This window comes from Pleurodeles waltl, chromosome 11 (genome assembly GCF_031143425.1).
Source record: "Pleurodeles waltl isolate 20211129_DDA chromosome 11, aPleWal1.hap1.20221129, whole genome shotgun sequence".
Classification (NCBI taxonomy): Eukaryota; Metazoa; Chordata; class Amphibia; order Caudata; family Salamandridae; genus Pleurodeles; species Pleurodeles waltl.
The window spans coordinates 2531238-2557717 of NC_090450.1; the positions used below are offsets into that span (position 1 = coordinate 2531238).

General features: G+C 43.7%; 1 protein-coding gene across 1 annotated transcript in view; it reads left to right on the forward strand.

Moving 5' to 3' along the window:
- The window catches only part of LOC138265202 (probable cation-transporting ATPase 13A4), a 146176-nt gene that overhangs the window by 34135 nt on the left and 85561 nt on the right, over positions 1 to 26480 (forward strand). The window contains exons 3-9 of the mRNA XM_069212746.1: positions 3555 to 3695; positions 6827 to 6897; positions 6984 to 7064; positions 10374 to 10443; positions 11314 to 11448; positions 17888 to 17960; positions 22870 to 23001. Of these exons, the coding sequence (XP_069068847.1) occupies positions 3555 to 3695; positions 6827 to 6897; positions 6984 to 7064; positions 10374 to 10443; positions 11314 to 11448; positions 17888 to 17960; positions 22870 to 23001 (703 nt within the window). The remainder of the gene's footprint in view (positions 1 to 3554; positions 3696 to 6826; positions 6898 to 6983; positions 7065 to 10373; positions 10444 to 11313; positions 11449 to 17887; positions 17961 to 22869; positions 23002 to 26480) is intronic.

Below are 26480 nucleotides of genomic sequence, written 5' to 3' on the forward strand. Positions count from 1 at the left end.
ATTCCAATAATAAATACTGTCCAACCAAAAGGTATATCTGTGTTAATCCACTTTACCATGACAGACACCATTCCTCACAGACTTTCTTAACTACTTCTGTCACCACTACTGTCACAGCCTGCTACTTACGTCACTCCTCTAACTGCTTCTCACACCAGTGGTGTAACATTAGCTCCCACAGCCCCCTTAGTGGATTACATTACTAGGGGTGGGTGAACAATTCCACCCTGCCCGTGGAGTTCGCAGAGTGTTGCCCACTCCGCGCTCTGCCTGGAGCGGGAAGTTCAGAAAAACTCCGGGAAGTGTTTTGCAGAGAAGAGTTTTTTCTCTTATGCACCTCGCCAATGTTAGGTTGGTGAGCGCGAGCAGAGAAATCTCTATGTTTGCGAGCGTGAGCGAGATATCTGAACGCGTGAGAGGTCGCCGCAAGTATCGCAGCCTTTTTTGAGATAGCTCCGCTCGGGCTGAGGAAGCTGCTGCTCGGGTATAATATCCACTCGATTGGCGGAAAGAAGGTAGTGCACTCTGGTACTCTGCATGAGGCTGTTCACACTGATTTTACAGCACGGGAGAAACTCCTGGTGGTGAAAATCAGTGTGACTTTCTCAAACTCCGCTGCTCGCGGAACTCCGTGTAGCACAGCAGAGTTTTTTCTACACATCACGGAGTTCCACGTAGCAAAACCACACAAACTCTGCCCAGGCCTACACAATACACTGTGCACGGTGCTGGGCCTTTCACCTGAGAGCTCCTGATTGGGTTGGAGGGGACCCTCTCCGTGTAATTTGCAGGGGGCACCCTCAAGTTGGTTAAACCATTATCTCGCACCTTCCCTGTAACTGTTTCTCATGATGCCCCTTTATCTGCTCCATATAGTGCCCCTTTAACTGCTTCATATACACCCTTTTAACTGCACTTTAAACCATCCTTGTAATGGCCCCTTACTCCACCCCTTTAACTGCTCCTTACACCACCTCTTTAATGGCTACTCACACCACCCCTCTCAAAGCTTCTCCCACTTCCCCTCTAACTCCATCTCCCACCACCCTTCTATGTGCTTCCTACACTACCCCTCTGACACCTTCTCACACTGCCTCTCTAACTCCATCTCCCACCACCCTTCTGAGAGCTTCTCCCACCGCCCCTCTAATTGCATCTCACACCATCCCTCTAAGGCCTTCTCACACCACCCTTCTAAGTGCTTCTCCTACCAACCCTCTAGCTGCTCCTCACACCACCCTTCTAAGTGCTTCTCACATAGTCCTTCTAAGTGCTTCTCACACCACCCCTCTAAGTGCTTCAGGCCGCCCTTTATCTGCTCCTTACAATACTCGTGTAACTGTTTCATACACTGCCTCTTTATATGTTCCTTACACCGCCTCTTTATATGTTTCTTACACCGCCTCTTTATATGTTCCTTACATTGCCTCTTTATATGTTCCTTACGCCGCCTCTTTAAATGTTCCTTACACCTCCTCTTTATATGTTCCTTACACCGCCTCATTATATGTTCCTTATACTGCCTCTTTATATGTTCCTTACACTGCCTCTTTATATGTTCCTTACATTGCCTCTGTATATGGTCCTTACACTACCTCTTTAAATGCTCCTTTCACCGCCTCTTTGTATGTTCCTTACACTGCCTCTTTATATGTTCCTTATACTGCCTCTTCATATGTTCCTTACACCGCCTCTTTATATGTTCCTTACACCGCCTCTTTATATGGTCCTTACACCGCCTCTTTATATGTTCCTTACACCGCCTCATTATATGTTGCTTATACTGCCTCTTTATATGTTCCTTACACTGCCTCTTTATATGTCCCTTACACTGCCTCTATATATGATCCTTACACTGCCTCTTTATATGTTCCTTACACTGCCTCTTTATATGTTCCTTACACCGCCTCTTTATATGTTCCTTACACTGCCTCTTTCCTGCTACTTACACTGCCTCTTTATATGTTCCTTCACTGCCTCTATATACATTCCTTACTCTGCCTCTTTATATGTCCCTTACACTGCCTCTATATATGTTCCTTACACTGCCTCTTTATATGTTCCTTACACTGCCTCTTTATATTTTCCTTACACCCCCTCTTTATATGTTCCTTGCACTGCCTCTATATATGTCCCTATCACTGCCTCTATATATGTTCCTTACACTGGCTCTTTATATGTTCCTTACACTGCCTCTTTATATGTTCCTTACACTGCCTCTTTATATGTTCCTTACACCGCCTCTTTATATGTTCCTTACACGGCCTCTTTCCTGCTACTTACACTGCCTCTTTATATGTTCCTTCACTGCCTCTATATACGTTCCTTACACTGCCTCTTTATATGTCCCTTACACTGCCTCTATATATGTTCCTTACACTGCCTCTTTATATGTTCCTTACACTGCCTCTTTATATTTTCCTTACACCCCCTCTTTATATGTTCCTTGCACTGCCTCTTTATATGTCCCTATCACTGCCTCTATATATGTTCCTTACACTGGCTCTTTATATGTTCCTTACACTGCCTCTTTATATGTTCCTTTACACCACCTCTTCATATGTTCCTTACACCGTCTCTTTATATGTTCCTTACACGGCCTCTTTATATGTTCCTTACACTGCCTCTTTCCTGCTACTTACACTGCCTCTTTATATGTTCCTTACACTGCCTCTATATATGTCCCTTACACTGCCTCTATATATGTTCCTTACACTGCCTCTTTATATATTCCTTTACACCGCCTCTTCATATGTTCCTTACACTGCCTTTTTCCTGCTACTTACACTGCCTCTTTATATGTTCCTTCACTGCCTCTATATACGTTCCTTACACTGCCTCTTTATATGTCCCTTACACTGCCTCTATATATGTTCCTTACACTGCCTCTTTATATGTTCCTTACACTACCTCTTTATATTTTCCTTACACCCCCTCTTTATATGTTCCTTGCACTGCCTCTTTATATGTCCCTATCACTGCCTCTATATATGTTCCTTACACTGGCTCTTTATATGTTCCTTACACTGCCTCTTTATATGTTCCTTACACTGCCTCTTTATATGTTCCTTACACTGCCTCTTTATATTTTCCTTACACCCCCTCTTTATATGTTCCTTGCACTGCCTCTTTATATGTCCCTATCACTGCCTCTATATATGTTCCTTACACTGGCTCTTTATATGTTCCTTACACTGCCTCTTTATATGTTCCTTACACTGCCTCTTTCAATGTTCCTTACACTGCCTCTTTATATGTTCCTTACACCGCCTCTTTATATGTTCCTTACACTGCCTCTTTCCTGCTACTTACACTGCCTCTTTATATGTTCCTTACACTGCCTCTATATATGTCCCTTACACTGCCTCTATATATGTTCCTTACACTGCCTCTTTATATGTTCCTTACACCGCCTCTTCATATGTTCCTTACACCGCCTCTTTATATGTTCCTTACACCGCCTCTTCATATGTTCCTTACACCGCCTCTTTATATGTTCCTTACACGGCCTCTTTCCTGCTACTTACACTCCTCATTGATAATTATGTTTACAGGATGATTTAAAGAAGTACACCAGGAAGAAAGTGCGTTGGATCCGCTTAACGAAGTTCAAAGGTTTACTGGACACAGACCACCCCATCCTCACTGATGAGAAGTCCATCATCAACCGAGCAATCAGGAAGCCAGATTTGAAGGTAAGCCACCTGGAGCAAACAGCACCATTCAGAAGAAGAGAATGAGATGGGATCCTACTCTCAAGACACTCTCGTTTTGTGACATGCACTTTCTTTCTTAGTGTCTCACTCTTTAGTGCTGTTCTCGACAATGGACCTGAAGAGGGACTGAGGAACACAGGGAACTATCCTGTTTTTCCTCGGGGGTGGGGAAGTGCGAGGTGTCGCCTCTCTCCCACAACATCTCTATATGGTCATGTCAATGGGGCAGAGTGGTGGAGAAGGTCTAGGTGGGGACATAGCTATCATTGGTTAAATAGGTGCAGTGGCACCAGGGCCAAGATGTTTGAAGGACTCAGTCCACAACTATCACCGAAAGCACTGTAACCATAACTTATTCTTAAAGCCAGCTTTGGGCATGCTCCTCGATCACGGTTGGATGGCTTTCCTCTGAACTCTTGTGTTAGTACTTCCCTGAGAACGATTGTGTCTCAGGGTTTGGTGAGATGTGTGTATCCTTCCGCGGCTGACGACAAAAAGCTATTTTTGCACGTTTTTTTCGCACTTGATTGGAGCACATCTTTTGCTCCCTCCCATGTGTGTCTGCGCCTGGCTCCTGCATCTTCCTTCTCTCTCTTGTCTCAGTTGTGCTTCCTCCCATGTGTGACCCTCTGGTGTAACCGGCCACATTCTGCTGTGTCCCCCGCTGTGTCTCTCCCTACGCCCCTTCCCTGCTCAATGGTACCTCCGCTTTCCGGTCTCCTCCCCGCCCACCTCAAGCTCTCACTCCTATCTCACGCTCTCACGCTCACCTCACGCTCTCACGCCCACCTCTTGACACTGCACCCCTGCCCCCGCTCCTGGGTCTATGCCCCACCTTCCGGCTCATTGATAACTGTTCCTTGATACTTTTTATGCAAAGCCATGTTCTTTTCCATTGATAACTGTGTTTCTAAAGCTTGTTTTATAGTAGGGAATCGTCTGCCAATAAAACCAGCTGAACTGGCTGTAGAAAAAAGCCCAGCCCGTATGATCATATTTTTCAGTCTTTAAATGTTCAGCTCCCATGGTGGCAGCTGTTCACACCACCACCTAGCTGGCAAATTAAAGGGGGCAGATGCCGAAACCTTGCATGGAGATGTTACGTGCACTGTACCATCCACCTGATAACAGACGCTTCCTCCAAACAAACACAAGTGGAAATTCAACTCGATGGCCGAGAGACATGCTGGGCACCTCATGGGCTTTTCGTACAGCGCACGCCCATGGGTGGCTGTGGGTCTGAAATACAGAAAACTGTAACAAGTGCTTCTGATTCCATAAGAAAGACAACAGTCTTGGGTAAACCAGGGCTTGATTCCCTCGAGGCAAAAATTTAATATACACATATACCTTTTAAAGTATTTGAAAATGAAACCCTTCACCAGGGCTCTGATCAGTGAAGGCAACTGTAGGGTTTCCTGCGGCTGTTGCTTGAACCCCCAAATATGTTTAAATTCCTAACCCTGCTTAGGGGTGTAAGTCTGCTCTGTTTAAGAGTAAAGTGTCCTCTTCAGGGAAGAGAGTAAAAGGACTTGTTTTGGCTTCTCACAACTTCACGGGTCCCACAGGCCAAGGTGGAAAAGGCTGGGCCAGGACCAGAACTAGCCACTGCACACATCAGCAGTTTGGGATAATTTGTGCCCCTCAGACTGCTCGGAAGAAGTCTTACAACACTCCAGGGTCCAGGTGTGTCCAGGAATCCCCTTGCTGTGATGTTTGGAGCCTGGCAGAGGCTTTCGTGTCGTAGAAACTGCAAGGGGGCAACACTGTTGTATTGGAATATGGGCGGAGCCAAAGCCACTCTAAGTATATGTTATGCATTGGAATATGTCAGTCTCCAAAGATGACACCTGAGACACACCTAGAAAGCCATCCAATCATGAGCAAGGGGCGGGGCCAAAGCCACTCTAAGTATATGTTATGCATTGGAATATGTCAGTCTCCAAAGATGACACCTGAGACACACCTAGAAAGCCGTCCAATCATGAGAGAGGGGAGGGGCCAAAGCCACTCTAAGTATATGTTATATATTGGAATATGTCAGACTCCAAAGCAGACTCCTGAGACACACCTAGAAAGCCGTCCAATCATGAGCAAGGTGAGGAGCCAAAGCCACTCTAAGTATATGTTATATATTGGAATATGGGCGAAGCCAAAGCCACTCTAAGAATATGTAATGCATTAGAATATGGGCTAAGCCAAAGCCACTCTAAGTATATGTTATGATTTGGAAAATGGGCGGAGTTAAAGCCACTCTAAGTATATGTTATGATTTGGAAAATGGGCGGAGCTAAAGCCACTCTAAGTATATGTTATGCATTGGAATATTCCAGTGTCCAAAGCAGACTCCTGAGACATACCTAGAAAGCCGTCCAATCATGAGAGAAGGGAGGGGCCAAAGCCACTTCAACTATATGTTATGTATTGGAATATGGGCAGAGCCAAAGCCGCTCTAAGTATATGTTAAGCATTGGAATATGTCAGACTCCAAAGCAGACACCTGAGACACTCCTAGAAAGCCGTCCAATCATGAGCAAGAGGAGGAGCCAAAGCCACTCTAAGTATATGTTATATATTGGAATATGGGCGAAGCCAAAGCCACTCTCAGTATATGTTATGCATTGGAATATGCCAGTCTCCAAAACAGACTCCTGAGACATACCTAGAAAGTCATCCAATCAAGAGTGAGGGGTGGAGACCAAACCAATATAAATATATGTTATGCATTGGAATATGTCAGTCTCCAAAGCAGGCACCTGAGACACAAGAAAGCCATCAAATCATGAGCAAGGGGGGGAGACCAAGCCACCATAACTATGTGTTATGCATTGGAAAATGTCAGACTCCAAAGCAGACACCTGAGACACAAGAAAGCCATCCAATCATGAGCGAAGGGTGGAGCCAAAGCCACTACAAGTATATGTCATGTATTGGAATATGTCAGTCTCCAAAGCAGACACCTGAGACACACCTAGAAAGCCGTCCAATCATGAGCGAGGGGCGGAGCCAAAGCCAATCTAAGTATATGTTATGTGCCGGAAACAATACGTCGACTAAGAAACTCAGAGACCATCTACCAACTAAAAGCACACCACCTTTCCATTTTGCAGGTTAAGTATATCCGGGTGCAGAAAATCAGGTATATTTGGGACAACACTTTCGAAATATTCCAGAAAATCGGGTGAGTCTAGACAATGATTCTTCAGTCTTTTTGCAACTTTGATTGTTAAGATATCATCGTAAAAATTCCTACAATTCATATTTCAGGACCCTGGAAGTAGAGCACTCCTGTTCAGAAATTCATTCCAAATTTGCATCCGGGTTAACAACAGAGGAGCAAGACATAAGGTAAAGAGTAGCTGCTGTCAGTGGTAGCTGCAGAGAAACAGCTTGGTAATCAGTACTTTTAGGCAAAAATTAAACGTTCCGCAGTACAAAATTGTCAAAATCACCCTTTATTCAGACCTCCTCATAGATCTTATTTGCAGAAGAATCCACTTTTTAAAAACTGTTAAAATATGTTACATCTACAGACTAGAGCTGGGTCTGGTGGCTTAGTGGACTAATGCTTCCACCAGAGGGACCTCTCTTCAACCTCAGGCTTGCAGGTTCAAATCCCAGCTGGTCCCCTCAGCCTTTCATCCTTCTGAGGTCCATAATGTGAGTACCTCTGAGGTGGATAACAACAAACATCTGTTTTTCAGTGCCAAGATGCCCTTCTGGGTGGGCGTGAGCTTTACAAATACATATGTTAAGGGAAAGGTCAAATTTAAGGTCTGGGTGCAAATAATGACCTGTTTGGGCTGACCTCAGGGTTTTCCTATACAGTGAAACATGGCCATTGGCGGAATGTGTAACCTAAGATTTACTTCCTGGCTTCTAGAACACAATACCCAAACCTACACTGATTGGGGGAAGGAGTACTCAATCAAAAATGTAGAAACAGAAGATAATGTTGTTTCGGAGTCGGATTGGACAACTCTTAACCAATCAGAACTTAACCCTGTGTTATGACCATTCTGATTGGTCAATGGCAATCAATCAGAATACCTGTAGTGGGAACCGCCCACAACTTGCTCTAAGCCACCCATGTCTGAGTGATGCTGTAGGTAACCACCTTCTGTTTACATTTTTGTTCAGTGTGTGATAAGTGGAAACATATCACCTAAAGGCAAGATTCGAGACAGGATTCAGATCTGATTAAATTCACCAAGGCCTAAGAACTTAGGACCTGATTTGGATATTGGCCAACGAGTTCCTCAAATCACAACGGAGACAGATATCACCTCCTCCGAAATCTAAATCCGATAGGAAATGATGGTGTTTATATTTCAACGGATGGGATGAGCGTCACCGTTGTGACAGAGTAACCCATCCTCCAATAACTGAATCAGCCCCTTATTATCTGAAAAGCCTTGGCCGGTTTCTGACAGGAGGCTGCACGGAGAGAGTTTAGTGACAGTTCTTCGGCTCATGCTAATTGGCAAGTTCAGCTACAAAGCCAAGACTACAGTGCTATTATTAAGCAGAGATTGTTGGCTCTCACTGATAAAATCGCCTCTGCAAATGCCCCCTCCTTTGCTGTTTCTCTGTTTCCTGGAGTGGGAAAGAGATGTCACACATTGTCTGTCTAAAGCACTAGAAGCTCAACACACTGGTGGATCTGAATTGAAATGACAGAGAAACATTAATGTTTGCATAAGTAAAATCTCAGAAGTGTGCCTCAAAGCCCGTCTCAATGTCAGCACATTCTTCAATCTGTAGAAATATCTTTGAAATGTTAGATTACTTCTTTCCATGTTTGCTTAAAATGTCCTGCTTCTATGACCCACTGAGTTGAGATGGGAGGTTCCCACATGCTGCTTGTGACAAACATTGGCCTTCCAGGAACTGAGACACACCCAGGCACTGTGAATCAATCCCTTTTCACTGTATGGATATCCTGAAAACCTGGCAGTCTTCAGTCAAGTAATCCAGTATGACGGGCCCACTGTAGAATGTGATGCGGGGGCCCAAGTCTCCCATATCTCAAAGATATTAATTGTCCTTTGGCCAAACGGGCCCCCCCCACTTGAAGAGTTGGGGCTTCCTTATGATTTGAGGAGGGGAATCTGCACCGCAAGGGATGCTGAGGCCTGCATTACACCCCTGCATGGCTCCAATAGCCCTTCTGTACTAAGGTCCATATTTGTGGAAGCTTGCACCGTTTTAGTGTCATTTATTTTGACTCGCTCACAAACGTACTCCATATTTATATTTTGACGCTAGACCCACCTACTATCAAAATATTGGAGCTAGTGCAATTTCTAGGATATTCAAACCCACCTTGCGTCAATGAGATTCAAGGTAGGTGTTCCTGTCCTGGAAACGACGCAAACCCCCTAGCGCCATAACTATCTCAGTGCAGAAATGACGCGCAGGGAGGAGGAGGACCTAAATAATGACACTCAGACCAGGTGTTAAGGTCCAGATAGGCCCATTTCCATGGTGAAACACCATTAAATGGGCACGGAAATGCCCACCCACAGAAACACCATCACCCACACCACAGGGACACTACTGGAGGAGGGAGCCCATCCCAGGTAAGAATTTTTTTAAGTGTACAGTGTGCCACATGGGCCCCCCTGCGTGGCACAGGGAATTTTGGGCTTGCCCAGGGGACACTGGTCCTCTGTGGTGAGCATTGGGGTGGTAGGGAAGACTCCTGTCTGTACTCAGACAGGAGTCATTTTATGGCTGCTTCTGCATCAAAAAATGATGCTAGGCTGATTAGCGGCAGAAATTTAGCCGCTAACCAGCCTAACGTCTTTGCTGACCCACAAGCGCCATTTCCCTCAATGCCACCATCCCCCCCCTTCACCTAGGGTCCTTTTTTTACGCTAACCATTCCTTAGGGCCATCGTGAGTCATTTTATAAATGTGGCGCACAGATGTCTTTAAGGAATGGCACTTGCCGGTGTTAAAAAAAATGCCTCAAAACTGCGTTAGCGCAGTTGTGCATCATCTTCCATAAATATGGCCCTAAGTGTGGACACCACTTTTGTACAAAAATAAATTTGGTTAAAGGCAAAGGCAAAGACCTGAACAAGCAGAAAGTCCCATTTCCCTCAAAAAGATCTATTCTTGTGTGCGTGCTTGAGAAAAAATATCAATTCTTTAACTCACAGAAGCTGCTTTCTTTTCGCTACCGCACCTGTTGAAATTGCACTGTCCTGAGTGCATTTTCAAACTGTATAAGTTTCAGCCGAAAGGTCTACAATTCATTTAATTCTCCAGGAAATCAGGTCAGACCTTCACTTTTGTCTGGATTGGTTTTACATTGAAATGTGGGGCTTATTGCTTGTTTGGCAGAGTGTGGAAAATCAGAATTACACTTGGAATGATAACTTATGCAGAAATAGTCAAAAGCAAGATGTTTTCATGCCAGGGAATTTTACACCTTACAGTCAGTTCTGTCTTTTAAGTTTCACATTTGTTGGAAAGAAAAGCTTGCCACAGAGTTTTGCTTGCATTGTTCAAGCAAAGCTAAGTTTTTTGCAGCAAAATAAATTTATATGCTTGAAATATAATTTAAATATACAGCTTCTTGTCACCCTGCTGAGTGGTTAATGCAGAGGATGAAATGCTGAGCAGTAACTGGTGAACTGTTTCTTCCAGGAGGCTGGTCTGCGGTCACAACATCATTGATGTGGAGGTGGCCCCGCTCTGGAAGCTCTTCCTTCAGAAGGTAAGGTGGTCCTTAGGTCAGATTCAGAAGATCAGGTAGACTAAGGGTCAGATTCAGAAGGTCAGGTGGACCTTGGGTCAGATTCAGAAGGGAAGGTGGACTTTGGGTCAGACTCAGGAGGTTAGGTGGACATTGGGTCAGACTCAGGAGGTCAGGTGGACTTTGGGTCAGATTCAAAAGGTAAGTTGGTCCTTTGTTCAGATTCAAAAGGTAAGCTGGACCTTCAGTCAGATTCAGAAGGTAAAGTGGACCTTTGGTCAGATTCAGAAGGTAAGGTGGACCTTGGGTCTGATTCAGAAGATCAGGTGGACCTTCAGTCACACATGTGCTTCTCATAGTTACGTAGCCATCTTCTAGAGCTGTGAAAGGCTCTGAAGACCAGGCTTTTCCATAGACATTAACTAGCCTTCTTCTTCTCGGATGGTCTATGTGGAAGGCACCAGGACACTGTTTGGTATCAGCAGTACTTTACAAGATGTTGATGCATACATATATATAACCCCCTCCCATTTAGTAGTAAGAATGCTCTATTTTCCAGCCAGTCACTTGTTCCCACTCACGTTTATTTCTAAGTAGTAAACTTACATTTGTGAGGATCTCCCGTATGGAAGATAAAGGAGGTGGAGGAGTGATTTACACTCATAAGTTTGCAAATTGCGCTGTGTAGTAAGTAATTCACTGTAGTGTATTATTACTTCAGGTTCTACAACATGCAGTTTGTAACTGAAGCCCCATAAGAAAATTTGTGTTGTTACTGCTACAAGGTGATATATATATTGAAGAACCTATGAAGAATAAGGCACATACTGAACATACATGTAACTGTGCAGTGCCCATGTGACTAACCCTCCCATACCTTTGTGTTTGCAGGTTATAAATCTCTTCTACATCTACCAGTTCTTCACAGTGATTCTTTGGCTGGCGGAAGGGTACTTGGGATACGCCATCGCTATTCTTTTACTATGTGCAGTGACTATCAGTCTGTCCCTCAATGAGCTCCGACAGGTGAGGTCCAGTGCTTTATTTGTTGTTATGTCAAATACATTGTGATGCTAGATTTGTAGTGTTCGCAGAACATTGCCTCTAAAGCGCGGGAATTATGAACAACCCATAAATCATTGTGCCATCTGACATCACAAGCACCTGTGTGAAGCATTTCCTACTAGGATTTGGCATGCCTGTCCTTCATACAGTTTGCCCAGAATCTAATTTTCATTCCCAATCCTGTGAGCAGAAAACAGTAGTATTATAAGTTAGATTTATGGTTCCTACAGCCTTTAGAGTCATATTCTACCCGCTGTGCAGTAATTCCTTTTATACAGTGGGCATTAGCACACAGGAAAGAGTGGTCCTAGAGCCTTCACGGTCAGTAGATTGGCAAAATGACTTCCTTGAGAAAGGCATCTGTAAGGCACCCATGGCCTTTGCTGTTTCTGTTTCTTGTTTAATTTTGTCCAGCATCTTTTCAACCCGAGGCCCAAAGAGATGTTGCCTATCGAAGGGCAGGTTGAGAAGACACTGTTGTATGTCTATCTTGAAGCTGGAGACATGGAGCCAGGCATGCCTGCAGAGGAGGAGGCTTGAGATCATCCCCCGAGCAGCAGTGTCAGCAGCACCAAGGGTGCATCTGATAATTGTGTTAGAAATTAATTTACCCTCTGTGACCAACTCCCTGCCCCTTTTATGGTCCTCCTCTGGGAGGGGTTGGAGGAGCTCCTCCATTTTGACCCAGTGAGCCCGGTTGTATCTAGAGAGTTAACCAATGGAATTGGTGATGCATCCACATATATTGCCCTGAGCAATCGCCCTCTTATGAGTGTTATGACCCACAAGGGAATTTGGTGGGAGCTGGCTTCTAATAAATAGTGGGTCTGAGGGGAGGCCTTGAATTTTTCATCAATCCCTGGGGTAATGACTTGGGCTTTAACTGGCTCCTTGAAAATATCAGGGTCTTTCTCGAGAATCCCCTTTAGCATAGGCAGATACTGTATGAAGCGGTGAGCAGAGAGAGTCTCAAAGAGGAAGTACTCCTTGACGGGTTCCTTATGCATCTCCATGTTGTAATAAGCAGTTCTACCTAGAACCCCATGGTAAGCCAAGATATCACCTGGTGGTGAAGGTCAGGCAGGGTAGTTGTTGGGATCAGTCCCAAGGGTCTCTCTCTTGGGGTAAGCCATTACCTACCAGGTGCAGCGTTCCTGCAGGTTTCCGGCTGACAACAGGTACATCGAAATGCATACCTGTTCAGGGACGTGTATTCCTATGAAGCCCGTGCTCTAATTGGGGATGGGCGACTTGCTGACCGTGACTTACTTTGACGAGCAGTTGGCATGAGTAAGTGATCAGCTATTTGTTTACTCTATTGTATCCTAACTTACGTTTAAGCACTACTATTAGGAGAAGTCATTATTTATATTTTTTGTTTTGGTCCTGAGGAAGCATCACTGGATCATTTCTGGCCATTTAGACGCGAAACATGTCGACCTAGTTCTATAGGAATTTGGAGATTGTTCATTTTCCTTACACTTATCGTGTGAGAGTGCAGTTGAGCATCACCTCTACAAGCACTCCATCCATTTTTAATCTTGGCCTGGACCATCTTCTGAACTATTAAAATATGATGGTTATGGTTAAGAGCCAATTTTATGTTTCACTTTTTTCCCTCTCCTACACACACCTTTAGCTTCTGTATTCTGTGGGCATATTCACCATGAGGAGTAAAATCTCCGGCTAAGAGCCACCTCCTTCTTTGAATGTGGTGGCCCATAAGACATTGCAGTGCTGGTCTGATGAGGAGCTCACCCAGTGATGAAGCTTCACATCCTATTGGATGAGTGAGGGATGTTCTGCTCCTTACTATTCTCGCCTTCTTGTAGATTAGTTGTGTCTCTTTGGAACAGAGTACTTTATTAGTTATTACTGATTACAATAGGGAGAGTGTACACTGGACCATAATCTCCCTGTTACCTCCTTTTTTATTTATATTTGTAAGATAGTGGGTCAGGTAAAGAAGGTGGAGGGGAAGGTGATGGTGTGGGCCTGGGAGGAGTGTAAAAGGGTGGAGGAAGTCAGGAGTCCAGAAGAGAACCAGTGGCTTAATCTTGATTTTTAGCTGCTTTGGAGGAGGAGGAGTGTGTTCCAGAGCTGCCTCAAACCTGAGCTGTCTCTTGGAAGGCTTAGGATCTGGCATTGGAAGCAGTGTGAGAATGGGGCCCAATTGAGTGTGGATGACAATGTATTTTTGTCGGACAGTGAGCCTCTATTGTAATTTCAGGAGGACTGCTTTGACTGGTTTGTGGATTGATGTTCCGATGTCAGCACCAAAATATGCTGCTGACTTGTGCTTTGACACTGATGGTTTCGGATCCAGCTGTCATGTCAGTATGAGCCAGGAGCGGGCAGCGCAAAGGCCTTCGGTTTTAAAATTTTCTTTGGAGTAGAGCTACCACTGCGCATGATATCTGAAGTCAACTGTTAGTGCCGACCATGGCCCAAAGTCAGGCAGCCGAGAACCCTGCTTCTCTGGGTCCAGAGTGGCCGAATGCCCCTTGAGGGGTAGATGCTTGTAGCAGTGTTTAGGGTGAACTGTACCCATGACCTGTTGAGCCAGTGGGAGATCTTCAATCTCGAGGTCAGACCCAGAGCTTTCTTAAGGACAGAAATTCTCCTCATCAGCAGCTGAAGTTTTAGGATGATGTTCCCCCTTCGGGTCCTGACTGGTGAAGAGCTCTGGGGTATCTTCTGAGCTTCATCAGGACATGTTGAGGCAGTGGGCCCAGTGGTCCTGAATTGTCTTCTTTGACCAAAACGATCGACACCTGTTGTAAGATTCCTCATTGTGCTACGGCAAAAGGCAGAGATTGCTGACCTGGTGCAGATCGGCCCGGGGTATTTCACATGACAGCATGGGCAGTATTGAGAGGGTGTCCGTTACATCACAGGGTTGACACGTTGACAGCAGACGGCACTGAAGGAAATAGGGCCCACAATGGGAAAGGCCTCACCGGGGCCCTGAGTTGACTGGTGAACTGCTCCAAACGGTAACTCAAAACGATATATGAGAAAGGGGGCAAACACAATCATAAACAATACCAATGGAAAGACAGGGACAAGAAATCTTAATGAGGATCACCACGATGGAGTTGATCTGGAGCATGGAAGCACATTAGCCGGATAGGTCAGAATCTGCAGCTGTGTAATTTGGCAAAGGTTTGAATGTAGTAGCAATCATTCAGAGGCTTCCAGCTGAGGGGACACCTTAGGCAACAGCATCTCGTACTGAAGAGATGGACTGCAGCTCTCCAGCTGTAGAGCAGAAGATTACCCATGACTGAGCTTCCCAGCGCTAACAGGACTAGTGAAGACATTTGCTCTTTACCTAAAAAGGTGGGGTTTTCAGTTGCTTTCCGAAACTTAATGTGTTGTCATGTGTCCAGCGGTGAATAGAAAGGGAGTTCCAAAATTTGGAAACAAGATTTGCAAATAAGCGACCCCCCCACCTGTAGCTCTCTTGAATCTGGCGATGGAAGAAGTAAGAGGTTGTTTGATTTCAATTCTCTAGTGGTATTATAAGGGGTAATCTGGTGCCAGATGATATATGGGCCAGCCATGTATTTTACCTTGGGAGTGATATATAAGGCTTTCAATTCTATCATGGTATTCATAGGCAGCCAGTGGAGTTAGGCGAGGGACGAGCATGCTGTTTGTGTTTTAGGTAAACTCACCAATACTCAAGTCGAGGCGCTGTGGATAATTTGCAGCTTTTTGGTGCTGCCTAGATAAAGTTGCCATGGTCTAGACGAGAGAGCGCAAGGCCTTCACCTGCGCCTTGGAACTGTGCCAAATAGTGGCCAGCCAATACCTGCTCAGTGGAGGGAGGATCAGTTAATGACCATAGAGCTCTCCTCAGAGTGAGTCCTAGTAGGTCCTCATGATGAACCAAGCTCATGTGACATATTCTCCAGTCTTCTTCCCTTGATACTGAAAAACTCTGTTAATTTACCTAAGAGCAGGACTATAGGCCTGTACTGTCCCTGTCAGACTTCCCTTAACAGCTGTAACTTATCACCATTCTAAGTCACTTCCCTAGCCCCCGAAGATAAGTGTCTCCCCAGTGTGCCATGGCTGCTCTGGGGGACTCACTCTACAATGACAGCCCTACTTGCTCTCTCCAGCCCCTACCTGGGGTGAGGAAGTCTTCTGCCTGGATGAACTTCTTCCATTCTTGTGTAACTGTCTGAAGGAAGGGTGGTGTTTGGTGTATGGGAAGGATATGCAGTGGTTTTCACCTCCAAGCCTTTATTCGCCACTGCAACGTGTCCAATACCAGGTGCCTTGTGCTTGGAGGATGTGTGGAGCAAACATTGCAGCCTCACTTCCCACCTCTACAACTGCCTGCCCCTGCTTGCAAACACTTGTAGTGGATTACAGATTACTGTACTTCTGTGTGCATTGTGGAGCATCAAAACATGACAAGGGACCAGATGTACTGAGGCTTTTTGCAGTCATAAACAGTGTGAATCGCAAAGTCAGACCATTTCCAACCACAAAACAGCACTTGGTTATGTGATTCAGTAACACTCAATCAATCAATCAATACTCTTTGTTCACATTAAGAGAAATCCATTAGAGATATACAAAGGACAAAACCCAATATCGTAGAATCACATCAACATGACTTGAGAAAATATAGCAGTTAAAATATACATTGCAAACATAAAAACAAGATAAAACGAATCCAATTCACACAAATTAAAAATATAATAATGCCCCCAATAAATATCTAGCACAAAAATCAGATAACTATTAAAACATTAAATAACTTTAAAAACCCAGAATGGAAAGCTCTAACGTTGAGCAGAAACACACTTTGGGTTTGCTGTCTGTTGTTACTCAAAGGTAGGGCACCTGCCAAAAACCGACAACGCTAAAACAAATCAGAGATGTTTGCAACATCTGTAAGTGAATTAAAGTGGGCTTGGACTGTAAAACAGCTTACCCTCACAACAGAGGTAATATATAGTGCCATCTGCAATACAATGCTGACTAAACAGGAAGTGCATAATGTCCTGGTCGCCGCAGGAACATGGGGCTGAGTAACGCATTTATGGCCTAACTGTGGATCCACTGAAAGCCTTGTGAAAAGGTCTAATTCAAACCTCATTAATAAAAAGCGCTGATGGGGAGATCTCACTATCCCGAGATAAGGCTCCATCTCAGAGACAATTCCCAAAATAAGATATACCTGGACATAACTTCTGTGACTCCTCCTCCCGCACAGATTTGGTCCTGTCCCAAAATTGCTTTTTCATCCATGAAACATATTCCTTTTTCATTAGTTCCGGCTGCTCAAAGTACCCAGAACAGCCAAACTTCTGCAGCGAATCCTTAATATGGTGCAGCCAAGCGATGCAACAACCTTTATCAAGGCCCAGGCAACTCCTGATGATCACTGGATCCAGTTCCAACTCTGGAATAGCCCAGACTTGAAACCATGTGACCATGGGGGCTAAAGCCAGCCTATCTGCAATATAGAGCAATCCCAATTCCTCCTGGACAATAAAGGGAGGGGCATGTTTAGGGCATCCCTTCTAAACAGCCATTTGGAGTGGGATGTATTTATGTTTTGCGACCAGAAGGCAGTCACAAAACATTAATATTTTCCCAACTACACAACAGTCGTAGTAACCATTTCATTAAGGGTAGCGGGGTCTCCATTTATGTGAATGTTGAAAAAAAACTTTCAAACAGAAGGCAGTCTTAGTCTTAAAAATGTTTTTAAATGTTTTTTTTTTTAATGCATCCCGTTTTCCAATAACACTACACTTAAAAAACAAATGATTGTTTTATTTAAAAGCAGTCACGAACATGGTGGTCTGCTGACCCCAGCGGGCACACCATCCATGTGATGGAAATCAAATGTAGCAGGTCGAAATTTGTGACCTACCTTATAAACATTTATAATGTAGGTCAAACTCTGCCCCACTATGATTCAATATTTTCCAAACTGGCTTTTTCGTACATAGGTCAGTTTGCCAAAAAACACGCTAGTCGCAAAAATACTTGTCACAAATCCCTGCTAGTGTTTTGCGACCATGTTTAGCACATCTCTCGGAGTTTTCACCATTATGATTCGGGGCCTGATTTAGAGTTTTGCGGATGGGGTTACTTCGTCCCAAACGTGGCAGATATCCCGCTTGCCTTTTTACAATTCCGTTAAATCCTAGGGAAATTGTTATAAGGCGGACAGAATATCCGTCACGTTTGTGATGGAGTAACCGTCCAACAAACTCTAAATCCGGCCCATACTTTGGACGTATTAAATGACATAATTCTAACGCTATGTTGGCAGAATACGGCTGGAGCCATTGCTCAATGGCCACGGATTTGACTTCACACATTTCCCTGGGTTAATTATATATTTTGTTTGATTTTCAATTTTCAGCAAGCCGTCAAACTGGCCAAACTGGTTGAAGCGCACAATAATGTCAAAGTGTCTGTACTCCGGAGAGATGGCGGTGAGTTCCCTTCGGCTATGTACTTTCATCTGTGAGAAGGAGTGTTTGACAACATGCTGGGACGTGTAAAGAACTGGGGCACACTCATGGCCTTTAAATCCCTTTACTCTCAGGTGCTTTTAAATCAACTTATCAAGCATTATGACATGTAGTGCGCTCCATGAATAGATGTTTCCTGGCCTAAACACAGCTGCGGCTCTCACTGCGCGAAAAGGGCGGGGTGGCAAATGTGGCGGGGGAACAGAGGGGGGTCCGGTGGGTATAAAAATTAAATTGACTGAAAAAAATACCAAAATAAACAAACACTTACCTCCTCTTCCGCGCACCGCACCTCCGCTGCTCCAGGCACACACTCCCAGCTGCCCTGTGGCCAATCCTGACGCTGCTCAGAGCAGCATCAGGATTGGCGGGAAGCACCCAGCCAGGGTGCTCCCAGGCAGGCTGGGAGCCTGTGCACGCTCTCTCAGAGAGAGCCTGCTGTGCATGAGTGTTTAGCCGCCGAGACGGCCAGGCAAACACACATGCACTCTGAGGGAGAGTGCTGAGCATTCCCTCTCCCTCCTCATCACCCCGTGGCCTGCCCCTTTAAAAGAAACACTGTTTATTATCCTTTCCTTGTAAAGGTTTGCAGCTGTTGCTGCTGGCAGGGGAGGGGGGTGACGCTTCTCCGTCCTAATGGAGGAGCCGCTCCTGCCTAAACAACCGACATGCGGGTCCTTAAAGGATCGGTTCCTGGTGCAGTAACTCTACATGTTCAGTTCAGGGTAATTGGATATTGAAGAGTCCATATTTCTTTCTAGTTTAATATTTTAATAATCCTATTGGATGTTATCAATCCAGCAAGATAACTAAAAAGAATGATGAGTATTTTTAAATATTACCTTATAAACCGGCTCGCTGCAATTATGAGGCAGAGGAGGGCCAAATTATGCAGCAGGGTTGAATAAATTATGCAGCAAGAAAAGGCAAATTATGCGGCATATTGTGCCACATTTTGTGATACTATTACTTCGTTATTTTATTATTTGTAGGGTTGAGCGCACGCACGTGCTCTCAGGACCATGTTGTAATATCTCTTTGGGCTTCTAACCACGGCAATGCCACTCCCGCCACTTTCATTAGTTCGTGGGCTTGCCTTTCAAAAGTCGATTGATTCCATTTTTGAAAGGCATGCATACGTCACACCTTTTGCAGTGTTAAGCCCTCCGCGCGCGCACTGGTAAACTACTGAAAACATACGAGGCTCCATGTTTTCAGCTGGTGTCTGGACTGCTTTATCTTTTCCTTTGCTGCGCAGCGCGATATCGCTGGGCAGTAGTCCAGCGCTTTGTATGATATCGATCCTGTTAGATGCATAATTGCACTTTTGCTGGTCACATGGATTTTTTCACTTTTGCCGATAAGTTTCACTGCAAGTGAACTTTTGTTTCATTTTCAGTGTCCCCTTTACGCTTGACCATCGTCTGGCATTTGTAAAACTGTTTTACTTTTGATTATTAATTTATGCGGCAAGAAAAGTCCAGTTAGGACTTTACAACGTTTATAGCTCCAACGAGAACAAACGCGAGCCCCGTTGCATTGCAAATGCTTGTTGCATTTGTTAACACTGTCTGGGCATTGGTGCTACCAGTTTAACATATAAATGTAGAAATAACAAGGGAGAGTTGACCAGTTACCCTTTGCAGAGGGCCTTCCACCGCGCAGCAGCGCGTGTAACAGGGTTTTACTAAACTTAGAACTGTTTGAGCTAAAAACATTTTTTGGGGTAAAATCTGCGAATCCTGCAGATGATGAATTATGTGGCAAACGCAGCAGATCTCTAATGATGAGAACATGCCGCAGCCGCACAATCGCACAATTCCCGTGGCCCGGCCCATCACCAGTGCTGTGAGTGGGAGGTGCATGCACGTCCCGGCGCTGCCGCAGGAGGGCGCAGGCACCCTGGAATCTAAAGCAGGGAAAGGTGTGAAACGCGCCTCATGTTGGGCTGGACTCACACGAGCTTCAGTGGGAGGAAATACTTCAATCCACCTCCAAGGACCTGTTGCCGTGAAGGGGGGGGGGGGGGGGGGAGCTAGGACACATGCGAGGGGGGGGCTAGTTGATCAGAAGCAAGGTGACATATAAAGGAGGAGTGTGGAGGGCCGTGATAGATGCAGGAAAGCTGCCGGTGCGCGGAGGAGGGGAGAGCTGGGAGGCAGGTGGGTAGGAGAGGAACAGGCCGCCTTCCTTCTGTTTTTTATGTCAGTGTTTGTCGATGTTCATTCATGTGCCCCCCAAAATAGACAAGGACCGTGTTACGTATTTACAAAAGATCTTATTTTTTGGCAGTGTTTGCTATGACTCACAAATTAAATTGAAAGGTAAAGTATTTTGGGGGATGACGTGTTTTCCCGCTGGAAGTGTGTCAACTGCACTGAAGGTAGAAGGAGCTAAGAATATCACTCACTCACACCCCCCCCTCTCTCACATCTCTGTACCCCGCACTCTCACTGACTGTTGGTGAATTAAGAAAGTGAGAAATCATTGTTTAAATGTTTTGAACAAACTAAATCATGGACCCAGATGGGGTGTCGATCACCGACTCCTTTATTAAATATTCAGACAGGAGGGGTATCGACCATGTCAACCGCACAGCACTTTGCGGAACCTGTGAAGATTTTAATTACACCCGATTAGCTTCTAGCGCTGCTTTCTAAAGCACCAGAAGCCCGATGCCTCCAGCTTGTGGGTGGATGCTTTATGCATCTTTGGAGGACTGCATATTTAGCGGGGTGCCATTGCTAGGAGGTTCATCGCTGCCAATAGTCCACGTGCCAAGTCTCACGCTTGAAGTCAGTCCCACCACACAAAAACACATCTCATTGCATTCTCGGACTGAAAATATGCGGTAAACCTTGTAAGTGTGGCTCACATCCCAGCACGAAAGCACAGCTGGCTAGAATCCAGATTGATCTCAACATGTGGCACACCTTAGTGGGACACCTTGAGCTGGCTAGAATCCAGATGTGGCACACCTCAGTGGGACACCTTGAGCTGGCTAGAACCTAGATGGATCTCAACATGTGGCACATGTCAGTGGGACACCTTGAGGTGGCTAGAATCCAGATTGATCTCAACATGTGGCACATGGAAGTGGGACTCCTTCAGCTGGCTAGAATCCAGATTGATCTCAACATGTGACACACGTCAGCGGGATCCCTTGAGCTGGCTAGAATCCAGATTGATCTCAACATGTGGCACATGTCAGTGGGACCCCTTGAGCTGGCTAGAACCTAGATTGATCTCAATATGTGGCACATGTCAGTGGGACACCTTGAGCTAGCTAGAATCCAGATTGATCTCAACATGTGGCACATGTTAGTGGGACTCCTTGTAGCTACCAATTCTTGTTGTTATGGTGCTAGTATGCGGAAAGTCTTGTGTCATTCTTTGACACTGCCCCATGCACATAGTGACAATACATTTTCACGGGTGCCCATCTGCACCCCTTACATGCTTAAAGCCCGGCATGTTGGGGGCTTGATTTGCTCTCAAAACTGAATTCTGAGCAGAGGGGCCGAATTAACCAACCGGTTCTACTCATTCTGTGTGTAGGAAAGATGTGATAGTATGTAGTGGCCATCACCCCTACGAGCCAGCTATTTCATGAATCAGTGACAGAACTGAACACTGCCCGAAGATCACGTATGATCTGAATCCTCCCAGACTCTCTGTAGTGTATGAAATAATGAAATGATACCTGGAAATATCCTTCTAAAGTCCGCACCATTAATCCAAGCACACAGACTGAAAGAAACAAAAAGGAAAGAGTAACAACCTTTTAGTGACGTCCCAAAACAACAAAATGCCACTGACTCGTAGTCGCCAGGTCTTCCTTGCTGTTGCCTTGTATGATGAAGCACATTGATGTGGCTTCTTCCAGAAGAAATCTAAAATCTAAAGTGTCGTTCTCACTTTGTTTTATTTCAATGACATTTTAGCCTGTTGTTGTTGTTGTTGGGAACCTAGATATTGAATGTATGTGGGCCGATGGATGGTATTAGGGTACATGCAGGGTACGTGTACATGTGACCGGTAGTGGTAAGGGTGGTAGGGCATAGATTGGGGTTGAGGTTCAAGGTTGGGGTGCACAGATGTAGGCGAGTGTGGAAGGCCCTAGGTTATAGGTCGAGGTAGTAGGGTACGTTGGAATTATTAAGGTATCATTAGGGTACAAAGACATAGGAAGGACAACATTTGGTGGATAGCCAAGGGTAGATGATAAGGACAGAGGAAAAAGACAAAGTGGATGAACAACAGAGGAGCGGCTGCAATCGGTTTAGGATGAGGTAGAGAAAAAGCAGAATTGACGGTGAGGAGATGGGATTGAGTGTTAGACCAGGGATCGATGGGACCTTCAGAAAAAACGCCAGGAATTGTTTTGTAATGAAAGTCGTTTACTAGGATAGATTCAGCATCTCCAGTTTCCTTGAGTATCTTTCTCCTGATCAGATACAACCATACACATGGTGGAAGCCATTAACAAAAACAAGTACCATCCGCCTCTGCCCTTTTGTGGCCAAACATCTCTGCAACCGATGAGAAGACACCATCAGAGGGGATTTTGTGCTGTTTACAGGATGGAGTCATGTCCAAGGGATCCTACTACATGCTAGCTTGTAGCTTTATCAACCACGTCTGCATTCTTGAATAATTTAACACAGGAATCTCTCCTGTAGACCTTCTTGCGTATTGAACGAATAACAGCATTCACTACCAGACTGTGCTCATGGTATTCTCAGCAGATATAAATTATATTTGCAGATGAATAATTAAAAACGACTCACCAGCTAATAGAAACACTAGGCATTGTCTCATAGATTACAAAGAGAGATCATATTTATGCAAATGTATAACTTTTCCGTAGGTTGTAATCAAGTGGAATCCCAGCTCCTGGTCCCTGGAGATGTTGTTGTCCTAACTGGAAAGAATTTCTTCCTCTCTTGCGACGCTATCCTGGTCAGCGGCAGCTGTGTGTTGAACGAAGGCATGCTTACAGGTGAGGACCTCCATGCCAGGCCAATGTTCACTCTTGTAGGGAACTGTCTTTTGTGCTTTTTGCACGGTTCATCATCCTCTGTTTTCACAAGTGTCGATTCTCCTCTACATTTAACACATAGGGCGCCGTCAGTAGTGCTGATATCCGAGGATGTCTAAGTCTGGACTGCCCTGGTGCTAGTGCAGACTTAGAGCTCTGTTTGTGCGACTCATATGCTATAGAGCAGAACCGGCTGTGGCAAACCAGGTAAAAGTATGGCTGTTTTCACTTTTCATAGGTCTGTCTAGTTCCTAAATATGTTGTGGTACCCCATGGAAGTGCATCCCTTGTTTTCATTCTGACTCAAGTATATGTGTGCCATGAAAGCATCTTAACACCTTTCAGAAAGAAGCCCAAGGGCATGTCTCAATTGGTGATTCAATGCCACTGACCTGTGGCAACAGCATCTTTACAAATCCAAATCAAATCTTGTAAGGAAAGCAATAACACTTGAACGCAGAACCCTGGATTTAATTCCAGAGTTGAGGTCCAGGCCCAACAGTGTGGAACAGCTCCTGCTGTGTGATCGCTGCACAATCGGCAGGTGTGCAGGCAACAGCACACTCTGGTATATGCTCATGCACTCGTATGATAGCAAAAATATCTGAGTATGTGTATATATGTATATATATATATATATATATATATATATATATATATATATATATATATATTTTTTTTTTTTCAAAAAAGAATTACAATTATTAACAGGCACTCCCAACAGCTACAATGTTTATTTAAGGCCTATATCATCTTTCTCAAAGTTGACTTGCACTGGCAACACGTTTCGACCATAACGGTCTTCTTCATTGGCACAAGCCAAAAACTACATATAGAAAGAGTAGTTCTTTACAGGATGTGCTAGTACACAGTTATCAACTAAAAAGCAGGGAGACCTTCCTCGGCAAGCAAAAAGGTTTTTATAAATGTGCCAAGTGTAATGCCTTCAGAAATAGTGTCAATTGTAAAGGATATCGCCTACCGACTGGAAAGGAAGTAAAAATCAAAACATTCCTAAATTGTTTTGCCATTTATGTAATCATATGTCCATGTGGATTACGGTATGTGGGCAGTACGATTGTTCCAATGAAAAAACGGATTTTGGAACACTGGCGGGCCATAAAAAAAAATGATAAAACTTATCCGGTGACCCGCCATTGTAATCTAGTACATGGAGGTAAAGTTGAGGTAATGTCATTCTTTCGGATGGACAGGGTACCACCAACACCGGGGGGGGGGATCATAGGGAGCGGAGGCTCAGAAAGATGGAATCAGAGTACATAATTCGATCAAACAGTAAGCACCCATGGGGTTTAAACCAGGATGAGGAACTTTTTGTGCAACTTGGGTAAGTTTGACATTGTATGGATAGTAGTGTCAATTATGATTGATCCATTTGGGATCTGTTAAATTGATTTGCCTTTTAGCACTGGCCAGTACTCCTGGGATCATATGCCATTATGATGTGGATTATTTGTTTGGTGGAATAATAATACTACTGAGCATGCTGTTTTGAGATTAGGAAGTATTAATTTCTCCTTTTTTTAATGATAATACATTTCTCCTTTTTGGATATAAATGGCCAAAGTTAAAATGAAATTATTTCTGTGTGTGTTTAAAATGTGTAAATTTACATATACATATTTGGGGGTCATTTAAATTTACTTATAGGATGTATTTAGGATTTATTCTATGTCTATGTTGGTTAAGGATATATGTTTCCTGGGAGGGGGGCTCTGTAATGACTTGGGCCAATGAAGAAGACCGTTATGGTCGAAACGCGTTGCCAGTGCAAGTCAACTTTGAGAAAGATGATATAAGCCTTAAATAAACATCGTAGCTGTTTGGAGTGCCGGTTAATAAATGTAATTCTTTTTTGAAAAATATTTATGGGTCCTGCGCCCTTAACGGTGCACCAGCTTCGCATGGCAGTTTCAGGAAGAATTGCAGGATTTTGACTTTTGATATATATATATATATATATATATATATATATATATATATATATATATATACACACATATATATATATATTTATATATATATATAATAACAACACACTCTGATATATGCTTGTGCACTCGTATGATAGCAAGCATAACTGTGTATGTGTGTGTGTATATATATATATATATATATATATATATATATATATATATATATATATATATATATATATATTTATATATATATATATATATATATAAAACAGCACACTCTGATATATGCTTGTGCACTTGCATGATAGCAAACATATCTGTCTATATATATATATATATATATATATATATTTATATAAATAACAGAACACTTTGATATATGCTCATGCACTCATACGATAGCAAACATATCTGTGTAGGTACATATATATAATAGATATATATATGTATATATATATTTATATATAAATATATATATATATATATATATATATATATATATATATATTTACATATATATAAAAGAGCACACTCTGATATATGCTCATGCACTCATATGATAGCAAACATATCTGTGTATGTATATATATCTGTCAGACTGCATACACATGTGTAATTTATGTATTTGCATGTCTATTAAATTAAAATGAGTACCATTATACTACACTGCACACACACATGTACTTCCAGTTACACAGACCCAGATGTTAGAAGAAAATTTACTTATATGACACCATATGCATATTTGAATGTCTGACTGTAGGGCTCTACCCATGTAGTATGTCTCGGCATATGCACAGCATTACTTGTAAATCCTTAGGTATGTTGTACAACTGCAATCAATCATTGTGGCATCACACTAGTGCATTCATGAAAGCTCATATGACACTAAACAAATGTCTGTATAAGCATTTATATGACCAAATACATGTGTACATGGGTTTATGTCCACTACATTGCCTCGTCTATGCCACATAACTTTGACGCCTGTATTTGGTTGGATTGAAAGAGATTTTGAAGGTTTTTTTATAAATGTAAAGCATTTTTCAACATTTGTGTACAAATTCTGTGATGCTGTCCATGTCAAAAGCTGTGTGAAGTCACTTCCTGTGATGTCACGTTCATGTGAGATGCACTCCAAAGCTGCTATCATGGGTGATCAGAGCAGAACAGGAAGTCCAAACCTTGCTACTGAAAATAATCTATAGACAGAGCATCCCTCCATAACCGTCCTCTGAAGCCTCAACTTTATTGTCAGTCAGAAATATCTTTATTATTCTCACCCTCAAAAACAAGTCAACACAGACCGCTTTGGCTATGTTGGAAGGATCTTTATAAAAACATGAGATCCATCTTACTTTTGCTATTGATCTATTTCCAGATTCAGTAGAGCCCAACTCCCACATTTCAAGACACAAATCTCATTCACCAATTACACTCTTGATGCTTTACCATCGGGAGACATGGCTAAAATACATTTACCAAACAAACTGCAGAGTA